At 50.8% G+C, this 16,438-nt stretch overlaps 1 protein-coding gene across 3 annotated transcripts in view; it reads right to left on the reverse strand.

Annotated features, from left to right (window-relative positions):
- ACLY (ATP citrate lyase) overlaps window positions 1-10,807 on the reverse strand; it is a 48,827-nt gene extending 38,020 nt beyond the window's left edge. Inside the window, exons 1-3 of one of the 3 annotated variants that reach the window (XM_019817886.3) lie at window positions 10,687-10,807; window positions 1,840-2,021; window positions 598-720 (exon numbers count right to left, since the gene is read on the reverse strand). In XM_019817886.3, coding sequence (XP_019673445.1) covers window positions 598-720; window positions 1,840-2,021; window positions 10,687-10,705 — 324 coding nt within the window. In that variant the 5' untranslated portion in view covers window positions 10,706-10,807. Of the gene's footprint in view, window positions 1-597; window positions 721-1,839; window positions 2,022-6,890; window positions 7,043-10,686 lie in introns of those variants that run through there. The other 2 variants (XM_019817885.3, XM_003996869.6) reach the window with 2 other exon arrangements.
- Window positions 10,808-16,438: the final 5,631 nt, after the last annotated feature.

Here is a 16,438-nt window from a genome sequence, read left to right on the forward strand (position 1 = left end):
ACCTGCCTTCTGCAACTTTTTCTTGCCGGCCCTCTTAGGCATACACATCACGACAAGCTGCTGTGCCCTTTCTGGAAACGGAAAAGAAAGGACTTCCCAGAATGAGCCTCAGAGTCTCATCTCCGTGATGGGTCTGTTAAAGAAACAAACCATTTCCGGGGCGCCTGGGTGGCTCAGTCAGTTAAGTGTCAGTTAAGTGTCAGCTCAGGTTGGGGCCCCATGCCGGGCTCCACACCAACAGTGTGGACCCTGCTTGGGATTCTCCTCTGCCCCTCCCCCACCTGCGCGCCTGCTCTCCCTCTCTAAACAAACAAACAAACAAACAAACCAATAACAGACCATTTCTACCTGGCCATGAACTGGACTGGGGTTACTTTTGCAGCCCATCTTGCCATTCACTGATGGCAGAGCTGGGAGCGAGCACCAAGACTGGCCCTGCTACCAGGCAGCTCTGCGGGACCCAAGGCTGCAGTGTGGCCTTCCCCAGGCCGCAGTGTGGCCGAGTAGGCAGTGAGCCTACAGGGCTGCTCATCTGGAGATGACCACATCCACTTCTGTTCCCACAGCACCTCCACCCCAACCTATAGCTGTACTCACGGTGGCCTCCTGTCCCAGCCGTGGTTTCAGCCAGGACTTAATGCCTTCCAGAGTGAGGTTGACCCCAACGAGGCCCAGCTTTCCACGCCGTTTGATCAGCTGGTCTGGCTTGACCACCAAGTTCTGGAACAAGAGGAAAAGGAAAGAAACGGGAGAGTAAGAGATTACAGTCTGGGGACCCGAAGCACAGGACAGCCTGCATGGCTTCCTATCCACCCATCCATTCTTCGGTGTCAACTCCTGGAAGCTTTTCTCACCTATCCAAGCCTATACCTTTCTTTTGACAACCAGGAATCTGGAGCCATCCATGCCCCGAATGGGGCCTGGCACAGTGTAGATGCTTACCACATACCTGCCGCATGAGTGATTCCCTACCCTCCCTATGCGACATCTTAGCTCCACTAAACCATGAAGCCCTCAGAATATGGACCAGCACCTGTGTTCCAAAAGGAAGAACAGGGGGACAGAGCCTTGTGGTGACCAAGGACCTTAGAGGTCTGGTCAATCCCATCCCTGGGCCTGACCCCGTCTACAGGCCCAGCAAGCAGCCCCTAAGCACTGCTCACACGCTGCCAGCCAGGAAATGCGCCACCTCCCGAGGCAGCTCCTTTCATGGGTGGGCTACCTTGCGCTGGGAGGGAACGTGCACCCCCAGAACCCGCTCTCCTGGCCCTGCCCAAGAAGTCTCTGCCTCCCAACAATGGTCCCACAGGGACCCGGACAAAGAAGCCTCTACTCTGGGCTGGCTGCCACACAAAGTCCGCAGCACGCTTCCTCATGGCCCAAACACATTCCTAACGTGCTGCACTTGGGGCGAGTGGAGCCCACACCCACTTTTACTGAGCACCTACAAGTGCCAGGTGGCACACCAAATGCTTTCCAGACATTACTGCTAATCTTTATAGCTCACCGGGTGCGTGTTCCGCCCATCTGACAGATGGGGAATCTGCCACTCAAGAGAGGTAAAACAGCTTGCTCCAGGCCACACGGTTAATCGACAGAGAGCTTTGGTCTGGACTCCAGTCAGTCAAGCTCCAAGCCCTTGCGCTGTGTTCCCTGCTGGGGCGCCTCAACACGTGGGGCCCGGAGCCAAACACAAAATCTCGCTCAGCCCACTGCACGCTGCCCACTGATGTGGGCAGTCTGCCATCGTGTGACCCGGTGGGACATCTCCACCAAACCGACCGTGTCTATTCCTCTGACCCTGGGCCCGGAAGAAGGGCCTGGGGAGGGTGGGCTCACCTGGCTGAGCAGCCAAGGGTGGTCCTGCAGCAGGCGGGCCCAGTCTGTGTCAGGGGTGACCCGGGCATACTTGAACCGGTTCTGGATGGCTGAGGTGGTGCAGATGAACTTGTAAAGGAGTTCTTTGCCCGTCTGCTCCGAAATCGCCTTGGCCGACATGGCCGCAGAGGGACCTGCTCTACCTGTTGGGAGGAACAGGAGCTGGTGGCCAGGGGAAGAGACCCGTGTCCAGCTGCCGCCAGACAGTAAGACCAGATCTCAGCACTTCTCAGGAGGCGGAAGGAGGACTGGCCCAGCAGGAGGGAAGGAAGCGAGATCTCAATGAGCACTTCTTCTTTTTTTTTTTTTAATACGAAATTTATTGTCAAATTGGTTTCCAAACAATATCCAGTGCTCATCCCAACAGGTGCCCTCCTCAATGCCCATCACCCACTTTCCCCTCCCCGCCACCCCCCATCAACCTTCGGTTTGTTCTCAGTATTTAAGAGTTGCTTATGGCTTGCCTCCTTCCCTCTCTGTAACTTTTCCCTCTTCCCCTCCCCCTGGTCTTTTGTTGAGCTTCTCAGGATCCACATATGAGTGAAAGCATATGGTATCTGTCTTTCTCTGCCTGACTTATTTCACTTAGCATAACACTCTCCAGTTCCATCCACGTTGCTACAAAAGGCCAGATTTCATTCTTTCTCATTACCAAGTAGTATTCCATTGTGTATATAAACCACATCTTCTTTATCCACTCATCAGTTGATGGACATTTAGGCTCTTTCCATAATTTGGCTATTGTTGAAAGTGCTGCTATAAACATTGGGGTACAAGTGCCCCTGTGCATCAGCACTCCTGTATCCCTTGGGTACATTCCTAGCAGTGCTATTGCTGGGTCATAGGGTAGATCTATTTTTAATTTTTTGAGGAACCTCCACACTGTTTTCCAGAGCGGCTGCACCAGTTTGCATTCCCACTCAATGAGCACCTTTGACATCAGGGAAGGAGGATCAGGAAGTGAAGGGAGAGAGAAGGTGGAGATAAACAAAGGTGGCATGTTCCCCACGTCTCTTGGCCTCAACCTTGTCTCTACTTCCTCTCGACAAACCAGCTCACATTCATCTTGGAGCAAAAGGCAGCTGGCTGGGGAGACAGGAATACCAGTGGTATGACCCAAACCCATGTGCTGGTCCCACCCGAGGTCCCACACAGACACTGAAACACACCCTTTGGTTCTGTGACCTACGGGGCGCACAGCCAGAATTGTGCAATCCTGCCCTTACTCCCCTCCCCCTACAGGTTTCGTCTCCCCCACATCCAGACTCACCCATTTCACGCACTTACACTCACCATCAGGCTGTAGGCCAGGCAGGTGAGTTTACTTAACCCCAGGCAGGATCAAACCCTCGAGGAGCAGAGAGTCACCTCAGAGTCCATTTCTCCCAGGACACTAGACTCCCACCCCCGAGTTCAGAGCAGGCACTGGGCAGGGAAACTGTGACCTTCAGTACATCCCACCCGCCCCACTGAGTCACTCAGCTTGCCAATTTAGAGCAAAACAGAGGCCTCTCTGGGGACCACCCTGTACTGGTCACTTCTAGCAGAGCCGAAGCTGGGGGAGGAGGCAGTAGTCATCCCAGGTCACATGGATATAGAAGTCATCTCATACGAACCCTGTGAGGTACACGGAGATTCATAATCCTATTTCTTAGATGAGGAATAGCAGCTCAGAGGAGCTACCATACCTTGCCCAAAAAGCCAAACAAACAAGCAGGGGACCCAAGACTTGAACCCAAATACTCTTATTCCTGCTCCCCAGAAAACCCCACACTCGTCAGCCCGAGAGAAAAGACCATTTCTCCCAGGACCAGGCCATGTCCCCCCCTTCACCTCACAGAAGGGTCTGTGATGACAATTTCTTCATTTTCCGTCCCCACCGCGTTGTCCTGACACACCCATTCTCCCATGGTAGCAAGTTGGGGAGAGGATCAGGGGAAGGGGGAGGGAAAGGAAACCAAGTCATTCAGACTAAGAACTTGGCCTCATCAGGAAAAGTCACTCCAATCTCTTCCACAGAGATCCAGAACTGAAGTTGCTGAATTTGCTGAGAAGAAAAGTCAAGTTCAAATAAAAGGCGGCGGACCCGGGGGACTAGCTGGTTTATACACACAGGAAGGTGGGTCTCCATCCCCAGCTCAGGGAAGGCCAAAGTTTCAGAGGCTACTCTCCACCTCCCTCCCAACCGGCTTGGCTGGCCCCCTCGGCCTCCCAGCTAGTCTCCAACTCAGCACAATGGGTGCTTTCAGTCTGGTGTCTGGCCCAAAATGGGGTAGCTGGGAAGGGGCTCAAAAGAGATGTTCCCTTTTCTGGCCTTCCCCTGGGATGACTTCCGGCTCCTCCTCAGCAAGAGTTTCCAAAGGTGATGCTTCAACCAGCCCCTGGGTCCTGCAGCCCTCCACCCACCCCCCCACCCACTCCAGCTCCATTTCCCAACCTTCTTGACTTCAGACCAGAAAAACTGGTCCTGAAATCAGATGGGTACACCTGCCCCCACCCCCTTCCCAAACAGAGGGCAACCTAGGGCAGATGAAGCAGGGAAAGGAGGCGGCAGCTCACACTCCGTGGTTCAGAAACATCAAGCACCTGTGATCACAAACTCCAGGAGTTTGCTAAGCCTCCCCAAGCAGAGAACAGTCTGACACTACCAGAACAACAACCCCCTCAAAGCTGGCACCTCCCAAAGCAGACAAAGGAAAGGGGTAAGAAAAGGGCTGTTCTGCAGCTGAAAAATCACAACTTTCTTGAGTCCCAGGCAAGACAAGAGTTCATTTCCACAGGATGGTTGGAGGGGGGCGGGGGGTGGACACATCGAGGGGATGATACAGGATAGAACAGATTCGCCAGCTTACCAAAATAAGATACGCCACCAGAGCACTTTGGCGTAGATGGCTGGGCAGGCCCTTTCAAGGCCAAGACAGGATTTCTATGATGGAATAAAAGTGGGGAAAGAATCTGGCCTCTGCATGTTCACCAGATGCAGGAAAGAAGGCTCACAAACCCAGGGAGGGGTCTCGGTGGAGAAAATTCGCAAAATTAATCATCCAGAAGGGTCTTGGAAGTCTCTCTAGGGCAGTGGGTCTTAACCTACTTGAGGTCTCAGATTCCTGAGCACATGAAGAAAAGCCCCGAAAAATGTGTGCCTCATTTCAAGATGCTTATGATTATGACCACAGACCACCAGTTAAGAGCATCTAGTGTAGTGACAGTGCGGCTGAAAGTGTATACCAATCTGGATCTGGGGATCCACTCCCCCAGAGTCCTAGGCTGCCTCCTCAGGAACTGAATATGCTCTCGAACTGGTGATAGGTGATTTTAGGACAAAGCTAAGACCCCAGGGGTCCGCTCTGGGGCCCTAGGAACTGTCACCTAATAACAAGTAAAGTGTAAACCATTTGGGGGATATCATGCCAAGGAACCTGAACACACACACGCACACACACATCACACATATCCTCTCTCTCCCCTCAAGGAAAGGAATTTATGAGCTGAATGGGGTCTTTTCTGCAGACAGGGTGAGTGACCCAGGATTGAGTTCATCCACAGCAGCCACTGAGAACTGAAGCAGCCCACAGGGAAGGCTGAATGAAAGCAGACTGTTTCCCAGGAATGTATCCCTGGGACATAGCCAGTGCAGAGGAACCACTGGAGATGCTACTTAGGGTCTCCCCCCGGGAAAGACAGAGTACTACTCCTTTATAGGTCAGTATCCATAGGACTGGTTTTTGTGTTTTGTTTTTTCTTTTCTTTTCTTTTTTTTTGGGGGGGGGGGGAGCGGAGTTGTTTTCAAGAGGACAAGCAATTCCTAGAATAAAGGGAAGAGGCAGAATTCTGTGAGGGTCCCCCTAGTGCAGCAAGCATGTCAGAATGGGATGGAGACACCAGCTGCCTGGTTTCCAAGGGCTCTTCCTGTCATCTGGCCCAAGCTTCTGAAGTTCTCTAAGAGATAAAAATTACCACCCCCGCCCTGGGTAGCTGGGGTCTACCAGCTTTTCCTCAAGCAGTATTTCAGAAATCCAAGATCTCAGCTGGCTGAAAGACCTCAGAGCAAAGTTAGTGGGTGGAAGGCGTGGGCTGGTTGGCCAAACTGGTGCCATGCACTGCTCCTCCCCTCTCCAAAATCCTCCTGCCAGGCCGACCCTGGGGACCACCCAATGGCAGAACTCCTCGCCACTGCACAGTATCTGCCAAGGTTGGAGAGGGCAGCAGGCGCTGGGTCTGGCCCTCTGCCAGGCCCTACAGGAGGGCGGCGGCAGCATCCTCAGCCCTCTCCGGGACCTTGCCTTGGCCAGGCTCGGCACAGGCGTCAGCGCCAGGGGTGGGAGGGAGACGGGCACCCCGGCCATCTGTCGCTTAGAGGCTGGGCGCGACGGCACCTCCTGAGCGAGGAGGGTCCTTCCCGCGCCGGTGCTCCACGGCCCGGTCCTTGCGGGCGAGGCCAGGCCTCGGGCACCCTGGGACAGCCCGGCGCCGCGTGGCCCGCCAAGGCTACGCGCCGGGCTCGCTCCCTCCACTTTCGGCGCAGGACTCAGTCGCTTCTTCACAAAAAAAAAGAGAGGAAGCGCCCGAGCCCGGATAGGAGTGGGGCGAGTGGCCACCGGTGACCCCGATGGGGACAAGAGGGAGGCCCGCTAAAGCCCGAAGAGGCTCGAGGACTGGCCCCGGTCGGGGTGAGAGGGGCCTGGTTGGTGCAAATGTAATTTAGCGGAGGGAAAAGAAGCCAGGGTGGCGGCACACCCTATGCAAACTCCCTGAAACTGGAATGTGGGAGAGTGGGGGTGGGGTGGTCGACACGCTGCCACCAGTCGGGGTTCCGAGCGAAGGCTAACCTAAAGCGAAGTCCCCCCCCCCACCCACCCAAAAAAAAAAAAAAAAACTTCCAAGCAGAAGCAGGGAGGACGCGTGAGCACTAAGACGGCGCCGGGGAAAGCGGTTCCGGGTTGGGGGAGGGAGGCGGGAAGCTCCTCGGGCAGGTGGAGTACCCCGCGCGAAAGCAGCCGCCCGCCACTCACCTTTCTGCGAAAGCCCGTGCGCAGCGCTCCCTCCGCAGGCCCCGCCTCGCCGCCCAGTGCCCGGAGCGCTCCAGCCTCCAGCAGTCGCCCGGGAGCCGGCTTTTGTCCGGGCCCCTGCGGGCTTCTCCCCGCCCCCATCGGCACACGGCGCGAGCGGCCCCGCGATTGGTCACACGCGTTCCCTAGCCTGAGCGCCAAGGCTCCTCCGAATTTGCTGCCCGGGATAGCTCTGCCCCCGGAGGCGGGACTCAGGGGCTGCTGGGACTTGAAGTCCAGCTGGCGTGTCCGTCCGGAGGGCTGGTGGGCGCCGCCTCTCCGGATCCGGTAGGGCCGGGGCGGGGCCGGGGGCGGGGCCTGAGGCGGGGCCTCGGGTGGGGAGATGGGCCGGGCTATGCCGGGAGGAGAACGGACGGGGCGGGGGGCCGTGGCCTGATCACTTAGGGGCTGGGCCGACCGCCACTCCGAAGGAAGCGGTGGTGGGGGGGTCAGGGGGAGGGTTGGCAGAACAGGCTGTTGCACAGTTTTAGAGACCTGGAGTCTCCTTCTCTTCCCCTGGGAGAAACTAACCTCCGCATCCCAGCCTCCTAAAATTGGTGACACTGAACACAGTTGCTTAAACCCGCTTTTTACGTAGCGATGGCAGACTGCTTTTGCATTTGAACGTGGGCTCTCTCTGTTGAGCCGGTGGGGCTAGACTGAGAGATCAGGTAAACCTGCCAATGTGGGATAGGGCAGGGGATGAGGTGAGCGGGTGGGGCTAGGTGGGTGCCAGTCACATCGCTTTGCGTCCCACTCGCCTCACCTCCAGGCGGAGCTGAGAATTCAACGGAGAGGTTCTAGCACGAGGCTGGGGTCATCTCTGCAGGTCTCCTTTCCCTTACCCACCATCGCAAGCTTCCACACTGGAATGAATGAACTGTTGCCTCCTCCTTCTCCATTACCTGTGAGACAGGCTATTTTCCAAACCAAAAACTGGGACACCCGGTCTGACAGGTGCTGGTGAATTAGGTGGAGCAGAATATTTGAAATCAAGCAGTCCTGAAAACCAGGCCATATATTTACTGCTCTGACATTCTGGAGCTTTCACCCCAGTCCTGAAGGTCTCGGGAGCTGCTCCAGGACCCTAACAGCTGCCTAACTAGCTCCAGGAAGGAGAATCAATGGAGCACTGATCAACTCAGGTGAAGGGGTCAGCCCAGTATGCAGAGAATCACCATGCCTGAGCCACTGCCAAGCACTCAGGTGCCACTGACACACTGCAACAATGTTGCAACATTCTTGTGGACAAAAACTTTTGGAAGCCCTCCTTCCAATTCAGCTGTAGCCAGGAGTGGGTCAGCTAAAGTCACTCACTGCCCATGCCTGAACTAAGTGATCCCCAATGATGTCACTTTCTGGTTGCTTCCTTCTCAATGGTCCTTTTCAAAGAACAACTCCTCACATCCTCTCTCCTGTTGGTTCTGGAGACTGACCAACAATCAATCTATGGATTGAGCTCCAACCCTATCAAGAATCTCCCCAAAGATCACAAATCTCAGGGAAGTGTCACCTCTCAGTAGGTAAAGAAAACATCTCTTATGAGGGGCCCCTGGGTGGCTTAGCCGGTTAAGCATCCAACTTCTGCTCAGGTCATGATCCCGTGGTTCAGGGGTTCAAGCCCCACAATGGGCTCTGTGCTGACAGCTCAGAGCCTGGAGCCTGCTTCAGATTCTGTCTCTCTCTCTCTCTCTCTCTCTCTCTCTCTCTGCCCTTCTCCCGCTCACACTCTGTCTCTGTCTCTCTCTCAAAAATAAATAAACATTTAAAACATTTTTTAAAAAAGGAAAGAAAGAAAGAAAACATCTCCTAGCCTTGGGGGACAGAAATTCCAGGTCTTCAGGGGCTAGCAGGAAGATTGTAGTCAGGTGCCCTGATTATCCCTCTGGCTAGAAAGATACAACTCATCCAGAAACAGTCACCCAGGTAGAACATAAACTGTAAGAAATGTTCATCAATTTGGCAATATCGATAAAAATTTTAAATGCACATTCTTTTGCCCCAGCAATTTCATTACGAACAATTTATCCTTCACATATACCTGCGTATGTGCAAGAAGATGAGGCTCTTTGCTTTGTTCACTGCTGTGTCTCCAGCACATTGAATAGGGCCTGGTACATAATAAACACTCAATAAATATTTGCTGAGTGATTAAGTCCCCCATATAGGTATTGCTGGGCCGAAATGTGACTAGCCTCAGGTGGGGGCAACAAGAAAGGAACTGTCCAGGGAGTGAGGGGAGGAGAGGTGCTGGCCCGAGGGGCCGTGAGCCAGCCAAGCACTGGGATTTTTCAGTTCTCTGAGTGGTTCAGTGCTAGGTCCTTCCCCACAGCCTTCAACCTCCCCAGGAAATACTCTCTCATTACTCCACCATGTTCCCACAGAGGCTCTTCTGCTCTGAATTGGTCAATTCACAAACGGTGAGATCATGACCCGAGGCGAAATCAAGAGTCGGACCCTTGGGGCGCCTGGGTGGCACAGTCGGTTAAGCGTCCGACTTCAGCCAGGTCACGATCTCGTGGTGAGTTTGAGCCCCGCGTCGGGCTCTGGGCTGATGGCTCAGAGCCTGGAGCCTGTTTCCGATTCTGTGTCTCCCTCTCTCTCTGCCCCTTCCCCGTTCATGCTCTGTCTCTCTCTGTCCGAAAAATATATAAACGTTGAAAAAAAAAATTAAAAAAAAAAAAAAAAGAGTCGGACCCTTAACCGACTAAGCCACCCAGGTGCCTCTGTTTTTGCCGTTTGAATCACCTCTCTCCTCTTCTAGATCGAGCTGGAAGACTAGTCCATGCCCCCCGACATAGGATATGGACACCATCTCCGTGCCTGGATTTCAGGCACACCACAACAGTTTCAGTGGCCTTAGACTATCCAGTGGCTCCCTCCTGGATTTTAATCTACTTTAGCTAATATTCATTGAGCACCTACTATGTCAAAGTCATGGGTGCTAATGTATACTCCTCACAACAACCGCTTGAGCTAAGCGTCATCATTTTGCAGATGGGCAACTGGCCCTCTGCTGCCAGGTCCCTTGCCCTGTCCACTACATCCTGCTGCAGGTGAGAAGGAAGAAAAGGAAATCATATCCAGTGAGTCTCCCCAGCTTGGCTAGAAGCTCCTCAAGACCCAGGACCATGCCTTGTTCCTTTTGGCATCCCCAGGGCCTAGCATGGTGCTAGGTACACGTTAGGCACTCACTGTATACATGACTGAATAAGTGCTGGAAAGAACATGTGAAGGAAGGAAGGAAATTGTAGAAGTCAGGGGAAGAGGGAGAAGATGCAGCCAAGATGGGGGTCTACCTGAGTGTGTGCTTCTAAACCCACCTGTCCCCTTGCGACAACCAGAGACAAGGGCTTACAGCAGAGGCCCATCATGACCCACCCTGTGAGGAACCAGGGAAGTTCTCACTCCTGCAGCATTCACTTTTTGCCCAGCACTGAGCAGTCTCTAATTGGAGCCAAGGGCCGAGAGCCCGTGTATCCTGGGGTAAGCTCCCCAGGGAGGTATGGCCAGAGCCAGAGCCAGCTTCTGTGCTCAGGAAACATTCTCCAACCAGCCCAACCAGCTCATGTCCAGCGTCTTTCCAGAGTCACCCCCCCCAACTCTGCCCTCACCCTGTCTTAAAAACTCTCACTGCCTCGTGCTCACCAGGTGTGTTCCTCTTTAATTGCCTCCTCTTTCAGGAGGCACGCCTCCACTTTATCACTTCTTATCCTAAAACAGAACCTACACAGCCCCTCCCCCCCCCACATTACTTAACCTTGACTTTCACTTGACATCTTTAACCTTCTCTCTAAATGAACTCATTTTTGTTGCTTGTCTCTCTTTGCCACGCTCTGTGTTTGGAAATTCTCTCAAGGGCAGGCAGAAGCAGGAGTCATGGTATGGGGACGCCTGGGTGCCTCAGTCAGTTAAGTGTCTGACTTCAACTCCGGTTGTGATCTCACAGATCGGATTGTGAGTTCCAGCCCCGCATCAGGCTCCCTGCTGTCAGCACAGAGCCTGCTTCAGGTCCTAGGATCCTCTGTCCCTCTTTCTCTGCCCCTCCCTGCCTGAAAAAGAAAGAAAGAAAGAAAGAAAGAAAGAAAGAAAGAAAGAAAGAAAGAAAGAAAGAAAGAAAGAAAGAAAGGAAGGAAGGAAGGAAGGAAGGAAGGAAGGAAGGAAGGAAGGAAGGAAGGAAGAAAGAAACAGGAGTCATGGTATATGAATGAGAATTGTCAGCCTCCATGAAGCTGTCTCTACCTTGACACCAGTCTTAAGAGTTTAGGACTATGCTTCACCCTAGGGGGCTTTGAAGGCCTCATCCCGAGCACAGGTTGTGTCTGCTTCTCTCCCTAATAACTTAGGTCCTCCCTTGAGGTTGTGAAGCCATGAGTGCTGCTTATTTAGGCCTCCTTGATCACAGAATCACGGAACATCAGAACCAAAAGAGACCTCAGAAATACCCTAGTCCAATCCTCTTATTTTACAAAGGAGGTGCAGGGGAAACTGAGGCCCACAGAGATAACCATACTGTAGATAGGAGGGCAGATGGATTCAATTACCTTGGAAACCATTGGCATTATCCCATAAAACTGAAGAGTCACATACATGAAGGCCATACAGCTCCACTCCTAGGTATGTACCCAGGAGAATCTCATACGTGTCAGGAGATACATGGGAGATTGTCCAAATTTCCTTCAACAGCTGAATGGTTGGATGGGTTGTGATATGCTCATACAAGGAAAAACTTGACAGCTGGGGGAAATGAATGAATTGCAGCCACATGCGATGACACGAATGAATCTCAAAAACATAATGTTGAGCAAAAGAGTGGAACATAAAAGGTGTGTACATAGGATGCTTCAATTTACATAGAGTTAAAAAGAGACAAACCTTGGGGCGCCTGGGTGGCTCAGTGGGTTAAGCATCTGACTTCTGCTCAGGTCACGATCCTGTGGTTTGTGAGTTCGAGCCCCACATCGGGCTCTGTGCTGACAGCTCAGAGCCTGGAGCCTGCTTCCGATTCTGTGTCTCCCTCTCTCTCTGCCCCTCCCCTGTTCACGCTCTGTCTCTCAATAATAAATAAACGTTTTAAAAAACCCGATACATCACATATAAAGTTAAATCACTTTCCTTACATTTAAAGAAAAAAAAGAGACAAACCTAAATTATATTATTTAGAATGGATACACAAAGGTGGAAAAACTACCAAGAAAAGCAAGGAAATGATTATCACCAAAAACTGTGTTCTAGTTCTTTTATTCAATACATATTTACTGAATGCCTGCAGCGTACCGGGTACTATTCTAGACACTGGGGCACCAATGAATGAAATAAGCAAAGATGCTAAGCCTTGTGTAGTTCACATTTCATCAGGGGAAACATCGATGAACAGGGCAAGTAGGTTGCAGTTTTAAATAGGGTGGTAGGGGGAAGCCTCATTACAGAGGAGAAATTTGAACAAATACGTGAAGGAGGGGAAGGGGTCAGTTAAGTGGCTAGGAGGGAGCATTCCAGATCAATTCCAAGGCATTTGAAGCTGAGAGAACACCCAGGGCCCTGTGAAGGAGCATGTCTGCTATTTTCCTGTTCAGGGAACTGTGAAGAGACCACGTGGCACCGGGAGTGATGGACAGAGTAGCTTTCATTCAGAGTGAAATGGGGGACCATTGTAGGATTTGAACAGAGAGTGACAGGATCTGACTTGTATTTTACAAGGAATATCTGTATATAAGGGTCCCTGGGTGGCTCAGTCAGTTAAGCATCCAACTTCTGCTCAGGTCATGATCTCACAGTTCATGGGTGCAAGCCCCGTGTTGGGCTCTGCACTAGGCAGCTCAGAGCCTGGCATCTGCTTTGGATTCTATGTCTCCCTCTCTCTCTCTCTCTCTCTGCCCCTCCCCTGTTTGTACTCTCTGTCTCTCAAAAATAAAATAAATATTAAAAAAATAAAAGGAATACATATATTTTTTATAGGACAACTTTATTTTTTTTACATCCCCCCCCCTTTTTAAGTAAGGCTTATGCCTAACGTGGAGCTTGGACTCATGACCCCAACATCAAGAGTCACTTACTCTACCCACTGAGCCAGCCAGGTGCCTCTTAAAGGAATATCCTAACTGCTATGCTGAGAAGGAAGGGGGCAAGGGTTAAAAAAAAAAAAAAAAGAGAGAGATCTAGTTAAAAGGATATTGCAATAGGGGCACCTAGGTGGCTCAGTTGGTTGGGCAACCAACTTCGGCTTCAGGTCATGATCTTGTGGTCCGTTGAGTTCGAGCCCCCGGTCGGGCTCTGTGCTGGCAGCTCAGAGCCTGGAGGCTGCTTTGGATTCTGTGTCTCCCTCTCTCTCTGACCCTCCCCCACTCATGCTCTGTCTCTGTGTCTCTCAAAAACGAATAAACGTTAAAAAAAAAAAAAAGATATTGCAGTAATCCTGGAGGGAACCCATGTGGGCTCAGACTAGGGTAGTAACCAGGACGGTGGTGGTTACCTAGGGAGGAGCTAGTGCAGGGATGAGATTGTGATTGAGGAGAGGCCTCACAGCGTGCCCCCTGTTGGCAGTGTTTCTTGACTTACTTCTGTGATGATTACATGGGTGTTCATTCTATAATTATCTAGTAAACTGTGTATTTTATGCGTGTTTTTGTACTTGTGCTATTTTTCACCATAGAAGGAGCTATAAAGGGAGAAAACGGAAATATAAAGAGGTAACATAAGGAGCCCGGGTAATAAATGGCTGAGATATGTTGGGAACTAATGCCAGTGCTTTGAACCCTAACCAATCCAACCTAAGGCATGGGCCGCAGCCCAGATCACCTATTTCCTGGTGCTGTGGCTTCTGGCAAACCCTGTCACCTCTCTCACCCTCACTGTTCCATCTGTGAAACCAGGAAAATAGTGCCTGGCTCCCTTCTTCATCTGGGTGCTGTCAAGACCACAAAATACTTTGTCACCTGCCCAAAGCACACATTGTTATTGCTATTTAACTGTGCTTTTTTTTTTATGACTTTATTGATACGTAATTGATGTACAATAAATTGTCCATATTTAAAGCGTACAACTTGATGAGTTTTAACCCAGGTATACACCGTGAAAACATCGCCACAATCAAGATAACGCACATATCCTTCACCGCCCCCCAAAGGCTACTTGTGCTCCTGCGTCTTCTATCCCTTCCTGCCCTCTGTCCATCTTCCTAGGAAGCACCCTTTTCTTTTGGGCTTAACCGACGAAGCCACCCAGGTGCCCCCGTATTTTCTGGAATTTTATATGAATGGAATCATAGAGTCTTTTTCATCTGCATTTTTTCACTCAGCATTATTAGCTTGACATTTATCCATATTATGTATGTACCACTGGTTCTTTCCTTTTTATTGCTGAGTCGTATCCCATCATGTGGTCTAACTACGGTTTGTTGATCCATTTACCTGCCAATGGTTTGTTTTTAGTTTGAGGCTATAAAAATAAAGCTGCTGTACATGTTTGTGTACAGCTTTGAATTCCCTTAGATAAATTTCCAAGAATTGAGGAATGGCTGAGTCATAGGGTAAGCATATGTTTAACATTTTAAGAAGCTGCCAAACTGTTTCACAGTGATCATACCGTTTTACATTCCTACCAGCGGCGTTTGAGAGTCTAGTTGCTCAACATCCTTGCCAACATCTGATAAAGTCAGTCTTTTATTTTAGTCAGGCTGTGTAGTGGGGTGTTTTGTGGTGGTGGTTGTTTGCTTGCTTTTGGAGATGAAGATAAATTTTATTGTTAGAAGTTGGTTGGTAAGCTCTGGCAGAAAGAAATTCTTACCTACAAGCCATGCCAATATCATAACACCCATTTGTGAGGCCACCAGCTATGATGGCCACTGCCTGGAGCCCAGATGAAAACTGTCTATGACAGTGGACAAAGGCAGTCTCTGGGGTGTCACTCAGAAACTGAGCGATTTTGGCCATGATTGCTCTGGCCCTGAGCTGAAGCACATTTCCCACGCAGATAGCCCCCAGCTGGGCCCGGCTTAGCTTGACGGCCAGGGAAGCTGTGGTCTTGACGGCCAAGAGAAGTTTGTCAGGGGTGATATCCTTGAAGTTGCTGCGGCTTCTTCAGCCAGTGGCCGTTAGCCACCTGTGCAATGCCACCATCATGTCCTCAGGTCCTCTGTGAACACCTGTGGAGCACCGCTCCAGCATGGCCGGGCCTGGGGCTCCAGCTCCCCACCCGAATTGAATCAGCTGGCGGGTCAGGTGGCCCAGCACCACCTCTGATTGTGGGCGTTTTTTTAAAGTTGTTGTTGTTTTTTTTTTAATATTTTAAGTTTGTTTTATTTATTTTGAGAGTGTGTGTGTGCCAGTAGAGGACGGGTAAAGAGAGAGGGAGAGAATTCCAAGCCAGATGTGGGGCTCAATTCCATGGACCATGAGATCATGACCTGGGCTGAAATCAAGAGTCTGATGCTTAACCAACTGAGCCACCCAGGCACCCCGGAAACACATTATTTTTTATCTTGATATTAAAGACATTCTTGATTACACTTATTTTGAGATAATTGTAGATTCATAGGCAGTTGTAAGAAATAATAAAAAGATTCCAGGTACCCCTCTACCCATTTCCCCCCAATGGTAACACCTTGAAAAACTTGAGCACAGTCAATAACACAACATAAAATAGATGCTGATAGGATTCAGTGATCTTACTCAGATTTCTTCAGTTTTCCATGTATTCATTTGTGTGTACATGTGTGTGTTAAGACCATCTTTTTACTATTTAAACTTTAACAATGATTTATTTAGCTCCTACTATGTGCCAGACAGTTGACTTTTGGAAATACAAGGTTATGACAAGGCCCCTGCCTTAATGGAGGTCACAATCTCATTGGCTTTGGAAGTTGATGTTTTGGGTTTTTTTAATACTTTTTTAAAAAGTTTATTTATTTATTTTTGAGAGAGACCAAGACAGTGCAAGTTGGGGGGAGAAAGAGAGAGAGAGGAGAGAGAGAGAATCCCAAGCAGGCTCCACACTGCCAGCATAAAGCCGGACACAGGAACTCAAGAACAGCGAGATCATGACCTGAGTTGCAATCAAGAGTCAGACACACAGCCGACTGAGCCTCAGGGGCCGCTGGAAGTTGACGTTTAAAAAGTAACGTCGCAGGGGTGCCTGGATGGCTCAGTCGGTTAAGCCCGGGACTCGTGGTTTTAGCTCAGGTCATGATCTCATGATTGTGAAATGGATCCCAGCGTCACAGTGCTCTGCTCTGACAGTGCAGAGCCTACCTGGGATTCTCTCTCTCTCTCAAAATCAACTTAAAAAAAAAAAAAAAGTAATGTCGCAAAGGCAGGTTGTTTGTTGTAATCTGAAATAATCTAGTCTACCTTGTTGACAGAGAGAGTGAGGGAATGGGGAAAGTCAGGAAAGGCCTCGATCAGACCCTGCCCCTAGCAGGTGCTCAATAAATGGGTTAAAGTAGGGTTCAACCCAACAGTATCTTCCGCTGTCTTTTGCAAATCCTCACATCCTGAATGTGGCCGTACATGGTG

This window comes from Felis catus, chromosome E1, assembly GCF_018350175.1.
Source record: "Felis catus isolate Fca126 chromosome E1, F.catus_Fca126_mat1.0, whole genome shotgun sequence".
Taxonomy (NCBI): Eukaryota; Metazoa; Chordata; class Mammalia; order Carnivora; family Felidae; genus Felis; species Felis catus.